The sequence below is a fragment of the Passer montanus genome, unplaced genomic scaffold, assembly GCF_014805655.1.
Source record: "Passer montanus isolate IOZ18808 unplaced genomic scaffold, ASM1480565v1 scaffold41, whole genome shotgun sequence".
Classification (NCBI taxonomy): Eukaryota; Metazoa; Chordata; class Aves; order Passeriformes; family Passeridae; genus Passer; species Passer montanus.
The window spans coordinates 5422692-5441479 of record NW_024368930.1 but is presented as its reverse complement, the minus strand read 5'-3'; the positions used below and the strand labels follow the sequence as shown (position 1 = coordinate 5441479).

Below are 18788 nucleotides of genomic sequence, written 5' to 3'. Positions count from 1 at the left end.
TAGCACCGGGTGTGCCCTGGTGCTTCCCTGAGCTTCCAACATCCAGGGACAGGGTGAGGGAAGGGAAGGGAAGGGAAGGGAAGGGAAGGGAAGGGAAGGGAAGGGAAGGGAGCGCTCTGCCCTGCGATTGGCGGCGGGTGTCCCCGCGGCCCCTGTCGGCGATATAAGTGCGGCGGGGCCGTTCTGCGCTCACTGCCCGCCCCCAGCCCGGGCGCAGCGCCGAGCGGAGCGGAGCGGCGGGGCCGCCTCCTCCTCCTCCTCAGCGCCCAGGCAGCGGCGGCCGAGCGGGACTGCCGGCGATGGCTGAGCTCAAGTCGCTGGGCAGCGAGGCGTACCTGGCGCTGGCTCCAGGCTACGGGCCCTCGCCTTTCGCCTACGGGGCCGTGCGCGGGGGCGCCGAGGGCCCGCGGGGCGCCTACGCGGGGGGCGGCGGGGCGGACTTCCACGCCGGGGCCATGGGCACTAAGTCGGCGGAGAGCAGCGGCGAGCAGAGCGGCGACGAGGAGGACGGCTTCGAGGCGGGCGTGAAGGGCGGCGCGGGCTTCGAGCGGGAGGCGAAGCTGAAGGGGGGAGCCCTGGGCAAGAAGCCCAAGGAGCAGCGCTCGCTGCGGCTCAGCATCAACGCGCGGGAGCGGCGGAGGATGCACGACCTGAACGACGCGCTGGACGGGCTGCGCTCCGTCATCCCCTACGCGCACAGCCCCTCGGTGCGGAAACTCTCCAAAATCGCCACGCTGCTGCTGGCCAAGAACTACATCCTGATGCAGGCGCAGGCCCTGGAGGAGATGCGGCGGCTGGTGGCCTACCTGAACCAGGGCCAGGCGCTGAGCGCCCCGCTGCCCGCCACCCTCAACCCCTTCGGACAGTCGCCCGTGTACCCCTTCGGCGGCGCGGCCGTGCCCGGCTGCCCCGAGAAATGCACTGCCTTCACAGGAGCCGCGTCCGCCCTCTGCAAACACTGTAACGACAAGCCTTGACTTCTGCCTTCTTCGGGCTTTTCCTTTCTTTTTTTTCTTTTTTTTCTTTTTTTTTCTTTAATTTTTTTCTTTTTCTGTGCACTTTTCCACTGCCATCAGCCCTGGCTCTTCCTTCCATCAGTTAAGTCCGGGTTTTCTTTTTTGTTCTTCTCTTAAATACACCCCCCTCCCTCCCCATCTGGAAATGTTTGGCAGTTCACGTGGACCCCCAAAACACCCACTTTCTACTTTATTTAGTTCCCCCCTCACGCGCAACTTCATCCGTAGAGTTATTTCCTTCCCAGCCTGTCAGTGGATTGTGAGCGTAATGTTGCTTTTCGCTTGCTCTGAGCTACAAAGTTTTTGAGCAGTTTTGAAACAGAACTATAGAAAAACAGAGAGGGAGAGAGATCTGGAAATGGAAACCTCAGTGAATTTGCTTTGGCATGATCGACCTGTGTTAAAAATAGATTAAAAGGAGGAAGGGGGAGCAAAATCCAGCTGCAAACTATGCAATATTTCAGAATCATGGGCGGAGGGGGTTCTGTGTAGCCAGCTGGGGTTGGACTGCACCCACAAATCCAAATGGAAATAATTTGGTCTGAGCTCTTGGGAGGGGGGATTTCCAGTACTCTAGCTAAAACAATTGATGCTTCAAAGTAAGATGCTTATTTTTTTTTTCTCTCTTAAAAAAAATTAACCCGTTCTTGGACTGAGAGGAACCTGTGATTGTATGCTAATGCTTGCTGTTTGCCTGTTTCTCAGCTTGGTTAAGTTTTCCAGATGATTTTCCAAAGTCGTTGCTCATCATGATAAACAAAGCAAAAGGTGACTTAACATATTTATATGTATTTATAATAAATAAAATGCATTAATAACCACTTTCTCTGTCCTACATGTCTCTAAAACCAGCTGGCAAAACCCCTGCTGGAGTCAGGTAAAGCAGAAATGGATGTGGCAGGAACAACTGTGTGAACTTAGGGGAATGATTAGAATACTTGGAAAAAGCTTGTGGATATTCAGCTCGTTATCAGCAGGGATTTGCGGTTTTTTCTCCACTTTTTCCTGAATCAGGAGCACACAAAAAAAAACAAACCGTTGCTTATGTCTGACTCTGAGTTAAGCAGGCAGGGGTTTAGGCTGTGTGTTCTGACACTTGCTGGGAAATGCTGTGCCCTGAAAGTGGTGTTTGACTGGCGTTATTTTAGCAGCGAGCTGAGCTCTGAGCACCCCATGGAAAACACGGCAGGGAAGGAAATCGCTAAAAAACTCTGCTTATCCCTTTGGTTGGTTTTCTGTTCTATCTACATCTTGAGCCTAGATCTACTTCTGGGGTTTGGGCCACTTAATGTCATGACTGAACTGAGGATCTCTTGCCAATGGTGACTGTGTTTGTACAAGTTACAAAGTGCTCTCGGTGTCGCTTGTGTTGGGTTACTTTGGTTTTCTGGTTTATGTTGTTCAACGCTTTGGTGCCTTGTATGCTTCACTAGTAATTATATAATAATAATAATAATGATGATAGAGGTGCATTCAGTTCTTTCTGTTGGGGTTGGAAATACCCACCCAGTGTCAGAGCAACCACGTAAACTGGTACAGCCGCAGCCTCGGGGGCTCGAGCTGTCCGTGGCCATTTGTGTTAGGAGTGGGGTGCAACTATTTAGGGTTATTAAACCAATTTCCATGCCTGTCGCTAGTGTTATGCTAATTTGAAAAGGGCTGCCATCCCTCTGAAGCGCTTGTCCATGGCACTTAATTTTAATTAATACATTTCCAAAAGACTTTTTTGTGTTTGGAAAACGAAGTGTGTGATTAAGCCTTATTCATAAAGACATATGTTTAAAACTGGTTCCTGCTCATTTCCATTTTTATATCTTAATTTCTTTCCTGTAATTAAAAAAGGGAGGAAAATAGAGTAGTTTTACAGAACAGTTTATCTCTCATACCTTTTTCTGTAAAAGAAAATTTTGAAAATGCTCTTAAAGCACATCTGATGAAGTGAAAGCCAACCAAAACCCCTACTGAAGCAAAAATTACTGGAAACTGCAGATCCGCAAAGGTCACTCAAAATTTTGCAGACTGAGTTGTTGCTAGGAAATATTTGGGGAAAAAAAAGGGCCATTTAAACAGAGAATCATAATTTTTAAGTAGATGTATGTTACTTCTGGTTAAAATTAGAGAAGATTGAGAATATTTAAATGGAGATTAGCTTAACTGTTCATTTTTCACCAAAACTAAAATAATTGGAGAATAAAGTATTTAACAGCTTAATATTTAATCTGAGTTTGGTTTAGTTAAAGACTTAAGGCTAAAAATAATGGAATTTGTAATTGCTTCTTTGTCAAATAATTATGGCCCAAAAAAGAAGTCTTACTAATTTCAGAGCCTAAAATCTCTTCACAGTCTGAGACAAGCTATTTTTGGAATTATGGGTTGTAGTACAGTGATTGTTTTAAATCTCTTCCTTTCATTTATGTCAGTAAAAACTTACTCATACTATCATACCTACCTAGAACCCTAAAATTCTACCTTCTGGAGTCCTTGAAATATTTAGAAGACTCTTAAAGAGCCCAGTTGGAATTAAATAATCTCAGGAGGCTAAGTAAGGAATTTCGAATACAGAAGAAAACACCTGCATTAAAAATTTTTTTGAAAGAAAAAATAACAAGTTTGACTATTTAAGTGCTGTTAAAAGGCCAAATATTAAAAACAAGTGCAGAATTAATCAAAACAACACTAAAGGCAAGTTACCTTAAAGTACAACAGTTTAAATTCAAAAAGAAAAATAAGATGAATTGTAACCTGCAACAAACAATGTTAAACTCAAAGAAAGTTGACCAACTTCTCAGTTAATCTGTAAATTCAGTCCTGTCAGCTGCTCCTGCCCACCCTGGGCTTGCAGGATTTTAGCTGATGCTGAGGTGGAGCGTTTCTCATGGCAGGAAGGCATCTGCTCTGAGGTGATTTACAGTGCACTGAGCTGCTGCTGAAACTGCTACCATGTGAATGCCTAATACTTCTCAAAGATGATTCTGTTGGCAGGGGATAAACGAGCAGCTGACCATTGCATTTGTGTGGGAAGCATCAGTGCTAACCTTGCAGCTGTGTGTGGTTATCCTGAGGATGAAGTCCTGTATTTGTTTCTCCATTTCTCTGGCATATTTTGTGTACCATGTTTTAAGTGTCTCCTTCCATTTGGTGTTTCAGAGAATATGAAGGGAGGACTTGAGAAAAACTGAAGATTATTTTTTTCTGCTCAAATGTTCTTGTTATGATGCTTGCTCTTTTTTTTTTTTCCCCAAGAAGGATTTATTGTGTAAGCTCAGACTGAACTGAAATACTGATCATGTGTTCTAATGTACTTATTATCCTGATTTGTTCATACTTGGAAAAAAACATAATGCCAACTTTGAATTAAATATAATATATTGTTTTCTAACCTCACTTAGTTTTTCTTTGAACTTCAAGACTGAGCAGCAAGAAGTGTCAGAAGGAGGAAATGCTGCTCTGCTGTCTGTTGTGTTTCTTAACTTGTGAAATTCTTGTCACTAACCAGAATGAAGGTTTTACTAACCAGTATATATAATGTCACTAATAGGGGATTGAAAACAGCTGCCAGCTTGCACTGCATCAGCCCAGGTTTAACATGAGCAGTCTTGAGCCTGCCAGGTAAAATGTTCTTTAACCAAATACAGGGAAGCAACAGGTTTGAGGATGGAGGGCCCAGAAGGCAGCTGTCTACCTCAGATACCAGCAGAAAGTTCAGTCAGTTGGAGTTCCTGGAAAGAAGCGTGAGAATCATGAAGCTTTCTTTGTCCTTTGATCCATATCAGTGATTTTGTGGCATTCTCTCACAATACCTGAATATTGCTGCACGCTGAGCTTGTTTCCAAGACTTTGGAAAGTGATTGCTTTCTGTTCTCAGATAATTTTGCTGGTATTGATCTTTACATATACATTTCTATAATTTCCATTTTATAAGAGCATTAGACAGTTTTAGGGTGAAATGAAGGTAGGGCCCAACCCTGGTGCAGTTTTGCAGATTGGCAGCGTTGGTGATATTGGTGCCAGCAAGACGGGGCTTGGCACTCCGGGGCACAGTGCTGCTTCCTGACCCAACAAGCCACCTTTAAGAGCCTTCAGAGGCCAGAAAAGCTTTATACCTTTATTATATCAGCCTTGTAGCACGTGTAAAGTGTAGGGCACGGTGGATAAACCCCTCATTAAAGCTTTTGTGGCTTTTCAGCCTGAACCTGCTCATCAGCAGCGAGAGCCGCGGCACATCCCGCCAGGCTGAGTCCTCACAGGCAACAAGTTTCCAGCCCAGCTTGCCACAGCTGGAATTATTTAGTTTGCAATTTAGGAGAACAAAACTTAGCACTCCATGTTTCACTTCCACAGGATTGTGCTCATCGAGTGCATTCCTTGAAAGCAAGATGTTGGACGCTGCAGCGTTACTGAAATTTGTTTTACCTGCGCTTGTTCCTTGCCATGTGAGTTATCAGCACAGCAATCATTGCTTTGATCTGAGTCAGTGAAAGTGCTTCTAAAGAATGCTAAAATACACCAATCAATATTTTCAATTCTCAAAACTGCTTTTATATTGTTCTGTGTCATTTGATGGAATTTTGATTAGTATTGCATAGTAGAAAAGTTGCGGGGGGGTTTGTTTTCACTAATCCTGATTAAGGCTAGAAAAGACTCTTGATTACAGTAATTTTAATAATGTAAATTTGTTTGTGATATGTCTTTAGTCTTTAATCCCCTTTGGCATTTCATTCAAAGGGAGATGAAAATTTCAGGGATTTATAACATTTAAATCAGTCATTCTATGAATGTTTTTCAGGTAGTTTTTCTTCTACCTGAAATAAAAAATACCTAAATGGGTACGCAACATATTTTGTGATCAGATTAGAAATACATTTGCATGTGGTTTTTGTGGGAAAATAGCTTGATATCAAGCACTTTCTCTTTACAATAAAGTATATGTGCATAAGAGAAAATGGAACCAGTTATCAAAACCAGTAATACATTTGAGATCTTTGCCATTCTTTCAGATGTTTTGAGGTAGGATTTTCACCGAGGACTTTATATAATCTCTTCATAATCAAAATTTACTTTAATTCTTTTGGCCCTTACCCAAAATTCTTATTTCTATTTGTATTTATGAATACATACAGTTTTTAAATTACCAGTTTAATTTTTAAGTAGTCTTAGCTTCACTTCACAATAGTAAAATTTGAGTTAATGTTTATTCCTAAAACACTGAACAGTTTTGAGCGTAACCCTCATATTTCTTTAAGGCCAAACAGATTAATCATAAGTATTAGCATTACAATTAACTAATGTATAGAGATATTTAGTCAATTTAATTCAGAGTGAAAATGAAAGGGTTTAATTTTTTTGCTATGCTTAAGGCAGTGAAATTTGCAGAACAAAGACTTGCAGAAGACAAACCACAAGTACTTAAGGTCTTACAACACAGAGGAGGGGAGCGTGCTGCTTTTCAAACTCCTTGCCCTGGTGAGGCAGCTCAAATATATCTGTATTTAAATTATTTAACAGTTTATTTTAATTTTTAAGTCTTCCAATTCATCACTGATTCATGTTCATTAAAATCTGCTCTGTTAATGCCATTTTTATTTGCTCATTTCCTCTTCCCCCACGCTAACATTGATGTTTTGTGTGTTTGTGTGTATCAATACAGAATTGTATTTTGAATATAACCCAACCTTCCTCAGCTACCAATGGGGGGGAAAAAAAAAACCAAACCTATCTGCTCTTTTGCCTTAAGTATTTCAAAGGGAAAAACATGGCTGAGCAAAAAAACATCACCCCAGCTCTTCCTCCAAGCCCACTTTTGTCTAAAGTAATGAGGCCATAGTCAGTTGGCTCCCAAGAGCGCTGTGATTTGGTGTGACGTACAGTGAATCATTGCAGATCCATTCGGACTGCATTCGTTATTTTAATGAGACGCAGGCAAATCTGTTTTTTGGCCGCAAACCTTAAGATGCAAGCATAATGTGAAACGGTTGTTGATTGCCACAAGGCAACTGACATTATGGATTTTTATCGCCATCATTATGCACTTTAAAACTCCCCACATCCCAGGATATTTAGCCCCTTCCCTTTCCTCCCGCGAATGACAGGGAAGCCACAACGCTGACATTTAAAAGCCAAAAGCTCATCTGTTTAATTTCTGGGCTTATTAAAACCTTACGTTGCATCCTCTGGTCTGCATTTTTTTTTCTTTCTCTTTTTTTTTTTTTTTTTTTATTCACGCTTTCCCAGAGGAGGAGGAAAACCCCCACTGCAGCGCGGTCACCCAAAAAAGGTCACATTCAGTTGGGCGACAGCAGCACTAGGTCCCCACCAGCCTGTGCTTGATGTAGTATAAGAAATGACAATGAGGCAGGCATATCTGTGCCCGAGCAGTAATCACAGTAATGGTGTTCATCAGAATTTACCAGCGCTGAACTTTTCCAGAGTCTGCAGTAATGCTTCCTCCTCAGTGCTACCAGTAAGGGATTTATTGTGCTTGTGCTTGCCTTCAAGCAAAGGGCACCCATTCGATTGTTGAAGAAAACACTTTGGAAATTAGGTTGTGCTGGTAAATGTGGTTGTGTGTGTGGGCATGTTTGTCAGTGTAAAATGCATGTGTTGATGCATATGTGTAGTGTCTTCATGTGTGCCTGCATGAATAAGTGTTCCTACAATTTATTTTCTTTCTGTGTCTTTTTTTTCTGTCATTTCTTGGTTGTTTACCGGCATGATTTTTCATATGTTCCTTCATGTGTGCCTGCATGAATAAGTGTTCCTACAATTTATTTTCCTTCTGTGTCTTTTTTTCTGTCATTTCTTGGTTGCTTTACCAGCATGATTTTCATGTGTTTTCATGAAACTTTGTACAACACCATTTGGCTGTAGCACAGGCAGTGCCATTGCATGAAAACCACTGGTCTCCTAAAAAATTGCTTTGGCCCGTTCAAGCCAAAAAACTCATGAATAGTATTTTTCATCCATTTATTTTATCCTTAATAAAAAGAAGTGATGTTTTGGGACAGTACAGGGTGTTGCTTTCCTATTGTGCCACTGGCAGCTTTGCAGTGAGAATGACAGAGACCCAGCATACCTTTGCTTTGGTTTCCAAATGCATTCATCCTATTTTTATTGATTTGCTGAAAGTAAACCTCATGTCTTGCGCTCCTCACACAGATGTCATGAAGAAATCCTTATGCCTTCCATTTGAGAATTACATTACCTTAAGTATTTTTTATCTCCTGGCAGCTTCAGTGTAAAGCAAACTCCCCAGCTGACAGCCATAGTGGGTGCACTCAGTGTTTACAGCAGAACTCAGGCTGTAGGGGAAAAAGATGAAAATCTCGTGCAAAATGTTAAAATGGCTGCTGACTTGGAGGCCTCTGGCTCAGTTTTACATCCTTTCCAATGTCCAAGAAAATACAATTTTACTTCTAACAAGTTTTCTCCCCTCGGCTTTTTCCCTCTCGTGCCTCAGTCGGTTTCCTGGAAGATTTGAGGACAGAAAACACTTTAGTTACAGGAGCTCTATTACTCCTAACAGTTCCTGTTGCAATTGGATGTGGCACTATATGGAATAATCTTGGTACTTCAAGATTGCTCAACACAGGAGAGCTCATTCCTGTCTGACTTGGCTCCTCTTTCAGGTGCTTACTTGTAGCAGCCCACAAAACGCCTTTTTGGGGGTAAGCAATGCACAAAGAGCACCTTCTCTCTGCTGTTTCTCTCCTGTGTAGGTTCTTGGGGTCGGTCTTGTATTTTATTTCACCAAAAGCAAACCCAAAATTGCCTGTCAGGCAAGAGTTTTTCCTTTTCTTTTTGTTTTCAACTGCTTGTTCTCATCTTTGCAAATTCTCTCCCCTGTAAATGCTTCTGCCCTCAGTGGATTTCTGATCCAACCTGCAGACAGACTTATTCCTATATAAATACATGATAAATTAATTTTTGACCACATTGAGTGTGCGTGCCTGCAGATATTTACTTTGTTTTGGTTTTTAGAGTTAAATCCAATTTGGAAGCAGCATCTGATCATTTCAGTAAAATTCTGTTGCTTTCGACTTCCTTCTCCCGTTGCCTTGCCCTGAGGCACAGAAAAGATCAAGGCGTGTGCCCGTGGACACACAGGGACTGGAGTGAGTGGCTCACCAGATCTGAATTTAGATGATCTGTGCTTCCTGCTCCTAGATAAGCCACGCATTGCTCTGCCTCCCCAGCAGCATCCACGCTGACATTTTCTCTCTCCCTCCTCACACTCGGGGTCCCTGGGAACATCAACCCTCTGTTGTGGCAGTGGTGTCACCCAAGTCACCTCCTGGCTCCTTCTGGAGCAGCGACAGCCAATTGGAAAGGAGCTATAGCTGCATCTTGGCTATTTTCTAGCAGTCTCCTGCTGCTACAACAGCCTGAGGCGACTTGAACCTGCCCTGGGGACCAGCCAGTCCCCAGCTGCTCCGAGTGGAGAAGCAGAAAGGTGGCTTCAAGCCATCTTTGTTCTCCAATCCTCGTCTGGTGCTCAGCACGGTCAAGTCATAGGGGAGAATCTGGGCCAGAGTTTATGAGATGCTTTGCTACAGAAACTTGCCCCCGCTGCTGAATGCATCTTTCTGGTTCTCTGAGCTCCCCTTCCTGCCCTTCTCTTCCTGCCCTGCAAGGATTCCAGCCTGGGTCCTGGCTCTGGGAAAGCACCAGTCTGTGAGGTGAAATGTCATTGCCGGGCTGTGCTTTGCTTCTTTCTCTCTGTCTGTCACTGCTCAGCCACAGGCTCAGCCCAGAGAGCCCTGCACAAAGCTGCTAGCCCAGCAAGGAAGCAGGGCTGGTACACAGTGGGAGGAGGAGGTGCTATCACTGCCTGAGCAGCTCCTTGTTTTTCTGTTTGCAAGGGAAACAGGCACTTCTAACAGGGATTATTTTATTTGTGTAGTCACATCCCCCCCTTAGCCTCTGGTTTTGAACCAGCCCCAGTGCACACCCGTAATTCCCTTCCCAGTCTGACACCCAGATTTTGGTTCTCATGCCATGGAGTTAATCCATGTCTGACACTTATTGTGCACCAGCATCACTCTCCCAGCTTCAGAGAATTTTGTCATGTTTGCATCGTGAAATTTACTTTTTGTGATCAGCATTATTTGGGCAGATTCTGATATTTCATTTCTACTCCCTGGCCCTTGCTGTGATTTCCTATGTAACACCTCAACACACACACAGTTCTGCTGGCTGAAACACTCTTAATGGCTGGGTCTAGTTTTCTGGAATAAAAAACCATTTTCATCTACCCAATGACATTCATGGAACTGACATGAGGAGTGCTGCAGTTAAAAGGAGACAACCTAAGTGACCAAGCTGAGGCATGAAAAAAATTCAGCCCAGACAAAAAGGTGTGTCTCAGTTAATTTGCACTGGAGTGTCATTCCCACCAGGTCCTGCAATAGCAGTAACACTCATTTTTTCACTTTAATGTAATCTAAAAACTTCTGAAAGCTCTAAGGGGCTGTAGGCTGGGGTTTTGTTGGGACTTGGCTAACACAGAGTGGCTCATCCTGGCAGTGATGTGAGGGGTATCTGCTCAGGCAGGAATGCCCCAGAACCCATCCCATCATGGCCAAGGCTGATATTTATTTCATAACAAATATTCTGATGACTCTTTAATGACTTTCAGCCAGTTTGCTGCCTGACCTATGATTCATTCACCACATTATCCCAGCTGCTGACCTGAAACACTCTCTTTGAGTTAGAACTGAAGTTTATTCTGGTCTCAATTTCCATTGAGATGTGGTTTTACCCTGAATTTGGGGTTTCATTTGGTCCAGCTGTTAAAATTCAGAAGCAGCATACCCCAAATTTGGAGACAGGGGATGCTGGAGTTTAAGCCAAACATGAAAAACCTCCAACATAGTGGACATTGATTTTGAGGTAAAAACATGAATAACTTGGGGGGATTGGAGGAGCTCTTTTCACATAAACTTGGTCATCACAATTCAGAAATCTTGATTTCTAGTGTCTGTCTAAACAGTCATGTACAGAGCAGACAAAGTGTCTTCATTCATTCAGGAGCTGAAAAGTGGAAATTACATGCCTTTCCTCTTCATTTTCTCTGGGAAAATCTTTTAACTAATTTATGGAGTAGTTAATCTGGTTTCGCACGTGTGTGGGTAAATGAGCATGTCATGTGTCTTCATGTGCAGGAGAAAAAATTATTTCCTGATGGCAAGATAATGGAAACATATTGGGGGTGAGAGAAGGGTTTCATTAGAAAAGCACAGCTTCACGAGTACAATCCTTGCATATGAATCATGACTCATCTGCTCCAGAAAGAAAAAAAAAAAAAAGAGAAAAAAAAAATCACTGGGAGTCAGATTATTGTACCTAAACTCAACATCTAAAAGTCAGACAACTAATTAAGCCTGGGCTGTCTCCATCCTGAGGAATAATAGATAACAGCTTCCCAAGGGTAATTCATGTCACTGTAGAATAGGTGGACAAGTCGCCTTCTGGGGCTGCTTATCTCTTGGCATTGACTGCAGAAGCTGCACAGATAGCTCAGAATAGATGCCTGGTTTTCAGGGGCAGGAACACAGTGAGAGGAGCCCCTGCCTTACAGCCTAGTGCTAGAATTAGGACTTGAAATGAAAGCTTAAAAGGTCGTGGTTTCCTAGCAGTTAGAATAATCTGTCCCCAGTAAGAAGCAGCCCATCAGCAGCCAGAATAACCCAGGGCAATGTGAAATTAAAAGCAGTTTTCATTAAGGCTGCCAAGGGAAAGTGTTTGTATCTGTGGGAGGCAAGTCTGGTCACTAAATAATATGGGATGATAGCAATGAAAGAGATAAATGAATAGGGGCACATGGAGTGAATTATCCTGACAAATATCAGAGTTAAGCTCTGAAAGTTGAAGGTTGTGGACAGTGTCTGCCTCTGGGACTTGGAGTGTTCAGCCAGGGCAGAGCCTCTCTCAGAGGCTCATTAGAAAGATTTATTGAGTCACAGAGTCCTAGAATAGTTTAAGTTGGAAAAGCCCTCTAAGATCATCATCCAGCCATTACCCCAGCACTGCCAAGCCTACCACTAAACCACGTTCACAAAGTACCACCTTTTTAAATCCCTCAAGGGGTGGTGACTCCACCACTGCCCTGGGCAGCCCTTTCCAGAGCTTGACAACCCTTTCTGTGAGGAAGTTTTTTAATACCCAACCTAAACCTCCCCTGGCACAACTTGAGGCCGTTTCCTCTTGTCCTATCACTCGTTACTTGGGAGAAGAGACTGACCCCCAGGCAAACTGAATTTATCACAAGATATTTGAGGGAGGTTAAATTTGTACTTCTCTGTTGCCCAGGAGCTGTGAGCTGAACAAGGTTGATGTTATTTGCCGTAAGAAGATGATGCTCAGACACACTGCAAAAATCAGCCAGAATGAATGGAGGGGAAAGTCCCAATTCCACAGCTATAAACTGGGGAAAAAAGCAGTGCACATCCAAGATGGCATTTTGCACCTGAGAACACAGCAAACAGCAATGCATTTCTGAAATGCAGAGTATGGCACTGCACTGTGCACTTGCCTCTGACTAATGCCATGTGAAAGTGGCCTGATGCAGTGTGTTATTTGTCCTGATGTATTCTGGAGCTTCTGTGAACAAATGTTAAGGAGGCCGTGAAGCTGTCACGCTTTGTAAAGGCTCCTCAAAGGTTGCAGATTTAGTGGCTACAATTCTAAAATGCAATTGCGTTTTTAAAGCTTTTCTTTTCCCTGGGTGGAGCCTTCACAGACACCCAGAAGGTTTTTTTTTAATTGATGTCCATAACTCTTCCATGGTTAAAGCAGGGCAGCAGAGAGGGCACTGAACTGCAGCTGCACTGTGATTTACAACCAAGGTTTGACAACAGTATTCCATACATATCCACTGGAAAATGCTCTTAATTTTCCCTCAAACACAGCAAGTCTGCCACCTGAGATATCTACAAATTCTGAAATTCAGTGATGGAGCGAGGGTGGAGAGAGTCATCGCGTTTAACCCGTGACTGCCCCATTTTTCATCCTTACAAGGACATTAAACACAGCAAAACGAGTCCTGGTGGAAGCCTGTGTCTCCCTGAAGTGGGCAAACGATAGGTTAAGAGAAAGCAAATGAAAGGTAAGATTAATAGCATTTATCATGGCAGATAGACTAGCAGTTTGCTAATTAAAGATGTTAGAACATAGAAGCAGCCAAGGATCAGTGGCTTTTAATGAGGATGTTGTAGGGTGATTTAGGTCTAATTTTCTGCTTAATAAGGCTGGTTTAAAAAGTAATTTTGTTGGGATGTGACTCTCCTAAACCTGTTCATTATCAGTGATGGGACTTCACTTCAACACTCCAGGAAATGTTGTGTTTAATTAATATTGTGTCGGCAAGTGGATATGCTGACAGATGAGAAAAAAATTGATGAAGAACTTTCAAGGACATTGACTTCATTACACAGCTTCATTATAGCCTGAATAACTGGCTAAATATGTCACTGGAAAGATAATGTGCCACTTTTAACTCTTTTCTGTGTGTTGTTCATGTAAGTAAGCAGAAGATTTCTTTCAAAATAGCCACTATTTAAAAAAAAAAGCCATCAAGGGATCAGATCTGCATTTTCTCATTGATTCATTCTCTTTATGAGATTTCTAAGTTATGGTGGAGATGTAAAGCAAAATACTGTGGGTTATTTACATTAATTCATCGACCATTTTGCATGGGCAGAATGTGATGTTAGTAAGTGACATTCTTCACCATTGGGTAATTTTCCACAGTGCTTCTGAGACAGGAGTAGAAATTAATTTAGAAGATCTTTATTTCTCTGCACAAAACAGCATCCTGAGGTACAGTGATGTATTGATCAGTGCCTATATAAATATATAAATATATATATATATATTGGGTACCGGGGTGAGATCTCAAATGAATCTTTTCACCTCAACTCAGAATTGCTGCACAATAATCCTTATTCCCCACCAAGGAACACCACTTTTAGCTCTGATTAGTGGATAGTGTATTTGCATCCTGAACTGCCAGCCAATGCTTCTGCAGCATCCTTTAACTCTTTACTGGTTGTCTTTGTAGAATCACCTTTCCCTTGGCTAAGGTTAAGCTGTGAAAAAATCACCCTATAAAATAATTTTTAAAAATACACTCTATTAATTCAATTAAATTTTGGCCACTGTAGTAGTTCACAGTAATTTGCAAATCACCCTTCATCACTTCACTGGACTTTCAACCAGAAAAGAAAGCAAAATTAATCTGTTTCAGACTAAATTTTAGACACCTGAGTGTGACCTTAGAGACTTTGGGTTGGGGTGCTCTGAACTGTTTTATAAAACTTTTTGCAGCAAGGAAAAAAAGGTTCAATTCTGATCTCTTCAAGAGGAGTTGGGAGAGAAAAAGGAAAGTACTGAGCAGAGGGTCTGGAGCAGCGTTTAGCTGTGGGTTACAGAAAAGCATCCTAAAGGTCTGTTACAATTTTCCTAGTGAAAAACAGGTCCAGCAGCAAACCATTGACTTTTCCTGAGTTTCAGTTTCCTCTTCTTTGAGAAATAAGACTGCTAAAGAAGAAAAGGGAAAATAACCATAGATCAACCTTTGAGACTGAAAGCAAAAGAAGAAAAAACTGTTTTCAATGTTAATCATTAGGGCTATTAGCCAAGAGGAGAGGCCCAGGCAGGGGAAGGAGAGCAGGCACTGACTGGAGGCGACAGCTGGAGTTTATCGGATGCGTCAGTTCTCTTTAACACCTCCATTTGGTGGCTGCTGTCACCTTCACATGAGATGGGATTCAGGATGGGATTCAGGAAAGCATTCTGCCATGTCAGCCCCGTCACACACCGGGAGCTCTGTCCCCATCCCAGGATTTGCATTTCCCATTTCCCATGGCTGCGCGAGACCCGCGCTCCGCGGCGTGGCTGTGTCCTTGTGCCAGGGGTGGCACTGGGCCTTCCCCCAGCACCCCAGAGCTCTGTCCACGTGCCAGCACCCTTTAATAACGACTCATTATTTTCTTACCCTCGGTAATAGGAAGGCAACAATCAGCCCAACTGCTCCATTGGAGAGGAGCTGACAGAGTCCTGTCATCACTGCCGAGCTGAACCCGCTCCAGCACCTTCTGCCTGCAGAAACTCAGTGAGACTTCCTGGGGCTGGGAAAGGGGAAAGGACCAACCAAAGCCACCAGCCTCTCCCTGGGATGGCTCTCTTGGTACCTGCACAATGGTCTTCCTAATGGGTAAATGCAGGATTAGAACCTCAGGGTGTAAATATCACAGGGGGACCTCTGCCAGTGGAGCCCAGCACTGCCTGGCAGTGCAGCATGCTCTGAGACACTCATGGATCAGCCCACGGGAGAGAAGGTGTCTGGGGCATGGAACACTGGCTGAGCCTGCTAAATGTGCATTTCATTGGCTATGTGGCATCCTGAGTAAAATTCCACTCATGTGGGATTTTTTTCCTTGGTGTTTCAATGGTTGGACAGCCAGAAATATCACAAGGATTTAATTTAAAATAGCATCTTTCCTTACCTTGGTCCATGGAGGGATGTGTCTCACCTGTTAATCTGCATTGAATTGTGTTGGTTGTGTGTTAGAGCCAAAAATCTGCCTCATTCCACTTCTGGTTGCCTGATGCCTGCTGCAGTCAGAAAGAAGCACAAATTTTCTTGGTAACAAATTATTTACAGCTGGGCATGTAATTCCCAGACTTGCACAGCTAAGAAGTAAATGCAGAAGTTTTTCAGAGCCTGTTAAGCTCAACATGGGCTGAGATCCACTGTAAAAACCTTAGCCATGTGGGCATGGAGGAAGCTAAAGCTGTTTAAAATTGGGGTGAATAAGTGTGATGTGGGAATGACTCAAACTTTTGCTTGGGACGTCCAGTTGTCTGGGTGCTCCACAGTGGGCACCACGTTCCAGTTTGGGTGCAAGATTCACATGTCAGGGACTCTTGGCTTCTGTCTGGCAGGCAGGAAACTCAGGATTTTATTCTGTTTGGCTTTTCTTGTTCCTGAGCTTGGCATTTAATTGTTCCCTGGCCAAGGGGCTAATTAATTCCTATGCAGGGCAATTAAAACACATTGGATGTGAGCAGTTTTGCATCACTGACAATGAGGTGACACAGAATGCAGCCCTGGACAGGGAAAAGACACATTCCTGTATGACTTCTGATCCAGCTGCAAGCAGAGCTGGATCCCCAGGGTGTGGGGCAGGTTCAGACTGAGCTCAGGCAACTGGAGGAGGAGGCAGCCACATTTTTGGGGACGAGCTGCTCAGTAAATCCCTTCTCCTGCCCTGGGTTTGGCAGGAGGGATCTTGGTTTAGTTACTGAAATTGAGATCTCAGCTGTGGGGCAGAGATTGAGAAACCCCAAGTGCTCTGCTGACAGTGCCTGGGTCATCTCCTACACCCTGCTGGGTTGGTGTCACAGTGCCAGCACACAGGGAGGAGCTGGCACACCCAGGGACACCGGGGAGCTCAGGGCAGGGCATCACCTCCTGAGTGGCTGGATCGTGTCGGTAGGAAAATTTGGAAGCAAAGAGTGGTAGAAACCCAGGCGTGTCAGAAGCACATGCACTGGTTCTCAAAAAGAGCCTTTTGCTCATTTGTGTGGTTCCTGGATTATCTCAGCTGAGCGTTCACCTTCAGGGCTGGAGCAGAGAGTTTTATACACACGCTGTATAAATATTCAGATGAAATAAATATATCTATGAATATATCTATATTCAGATGAAATTTTGAAACCCAAGTGCTGTTAGAAATTTGGCTCTTTGTTGTCTGTTGCACAATCCACAACGCATCATTATGTAATTGTCAGTTATCCAAGAGTTTAGCATTTTGCAACATGCCAAAATCAAAGTGTGTTCTTATTAACATCCCAAATGTGCTTAAGTGTTTGGTAAATACTGGAAGATACATTTCTTGCCCTAGAGAATGTACAGTCTGAAAAATTAATATTGATTCTAGACAAATCAATGTTTGCTTACCAAAATCACGTGCTGAATACTTTATAAGCACCCACCCAGCTGCAGGGATGTTGCAAGCTCTGATGCCATAAACACAGCCTGAGTCTGTATTCAAGGCTTCACCTCACCATGCAGCTTTAAAATTGTGGCAATAATGTTATTCAACAACATCTCCCATCAGGAAGAGTGAAGGTAAAAACATTCAGACTTTTTTCTGCAGATCCCCAGCGGGTTTCTTTTAGGCAAGGCCCATGTACATTAATACAAATCATATTTTATGTTACTCACAGGACATAGAGATAATCAGAAAGCTATCTTCATAAACAGAGGGTTATTCATAATCCCTCACATGGCATTTCAATTATCAGTCTGATGATGATGTGACATTATGGATGAGGTTGTGATTAAATTTTCTTGTGTAATGACCCTAAGTAAATCTTTGCAATTTTCATTTTGCAGAGATTTAATATAGATTGGTGGCCTGTTGTTTGGCCCCTGTTTAATCCAAAATCGCTCATTAAATTGGGACCAGTAAACATCTGATGATTGCATTTCATGGACTCAGCTATGAATTTAACATATTAAATCTACATTCCAGATGGATATAAGCATCTGTTCTCATTATGGTTATTGGTGTTAATCTGAAACCCTGACCTGTTTCCCCTAACATTACTCATATTAAATTCCATCCCAAATTCTAGCATATATTGGCATGAAGGCAGGAGATAACCAAAATACCTTCACGTGCACATAATCCAGTGAAAGATGAACAGCAGAAATTAGGGGACACATGACACAAACTTCTTGCTCTCAGAAGGTGGCTTTCACTGCTGCAGGATGTAAAACAACTGCTTTTGTTTTCCAGCATTGAAAAAAAAAACCCTGAAAAGACCCCAGCAGTCAATTCTATTTGACCATGCACTTGCTAATCACAGGGCTTGAGCTGTATCCTTTACAGAGCAGCACAGCCCTAATTTGCAAATCTGATTTGTCACTAAATCTCGTCAGAGTTTGACCCAGCATCTTGCAGGCACTTGCCTGGCAGTAGCCAGGCTCCTCTGCTCCAGCAACACTCAGCTCAAAGTCAAATTAATCGGTGACTTCCAAAGACCATTAGGAAGAAGATATGTGTTCCAGGGCTGCTGAGAGCTTCTCCACACTGCATGATTCATGTTTATTGCAGCTGGGGCATTTATTTATTAGATTGCTCAGTGTAATGGGAAATTTAAAATGACACACATTGTATTACAGGGAGGCTTAGCAAAATATTATCTCCCTGTTATTGTAAATCAAACAATTCTCAATGTCAGCACGGATCACCTTTGCTCAGCAGAAGTTTCTCCAGAGGGTTTGTATAGTTCCTTGAATTTTTTTTTTGCCCCCTTCTCAAGCTGATGTGTGAGACAGGCTGCACACCTCAGTGCTGGGTTGGGATCCTGGCTGTAATCATGGGTTTACCTGGGACTTCACACCCTGTGCCTAAAGGATCAGACAATTCAGCCTCATGGTATAAAGATTAGTCAGAAGGTGGATATGGTTTTTGCCTTGAAAATGAGAAAAACAGTCAATATTTTAAAAGAGGAAAATGTAGATTTGTTGTACCAATCTCATACCAAGAGGCACAAACCCCTCCCAACACCTCATTAGCCTGTTCCCTGGGGTTTTCCTGACTTGTTAGGGCAACAGAAATCCATCCTGTGGGGTGGTGGGAGAGGGAAAAACAGCCAAGAAAACTGCAAGTACCAGGAAAGTCTGTCTGAATTCTAGCAAGGCTGGGCTGGAGCCAAAACTCTGATTTAAGCACGCACTGGCGTTTGCCCTCCTGCAGCAAC

At 43.2% G+C, this 18788-nt stretch overlaps 1 protein-coding gene across 1 annotated transcript; it reads left to right on the top strand.

The window, feature by feature from the left end:
- Window positions 1-211: 211 nt before the first annotated feature.
- Window positions 212-2209, top strand: BHLHE23 (basic helix-loop-helix family member e23). Its single transcript, XM_039719287.1, has one exon. It carries the CDS (start codon window positions 300-302, stop codon window positions 975-977), a length of 678 nt encoding a protein of 225 aa, XP_039575221.1. The 5' UTR covers window positions 212-299; the 3' UTR covers window positions 978-2209.
- The last annotated feature ends 16579 nt before the right edge of the window (window positions 2210-18788 follow it).

Excerpts from the sequence above, each read along its gene's own strand:
- BHLHE23 (XM_039719287.1), top strand. The coding sequence starts at position 300 with ATGGCTGAGCTCAAGTCGCTGGGCAGCGAGGCGTACCTGGCGCTGGCT.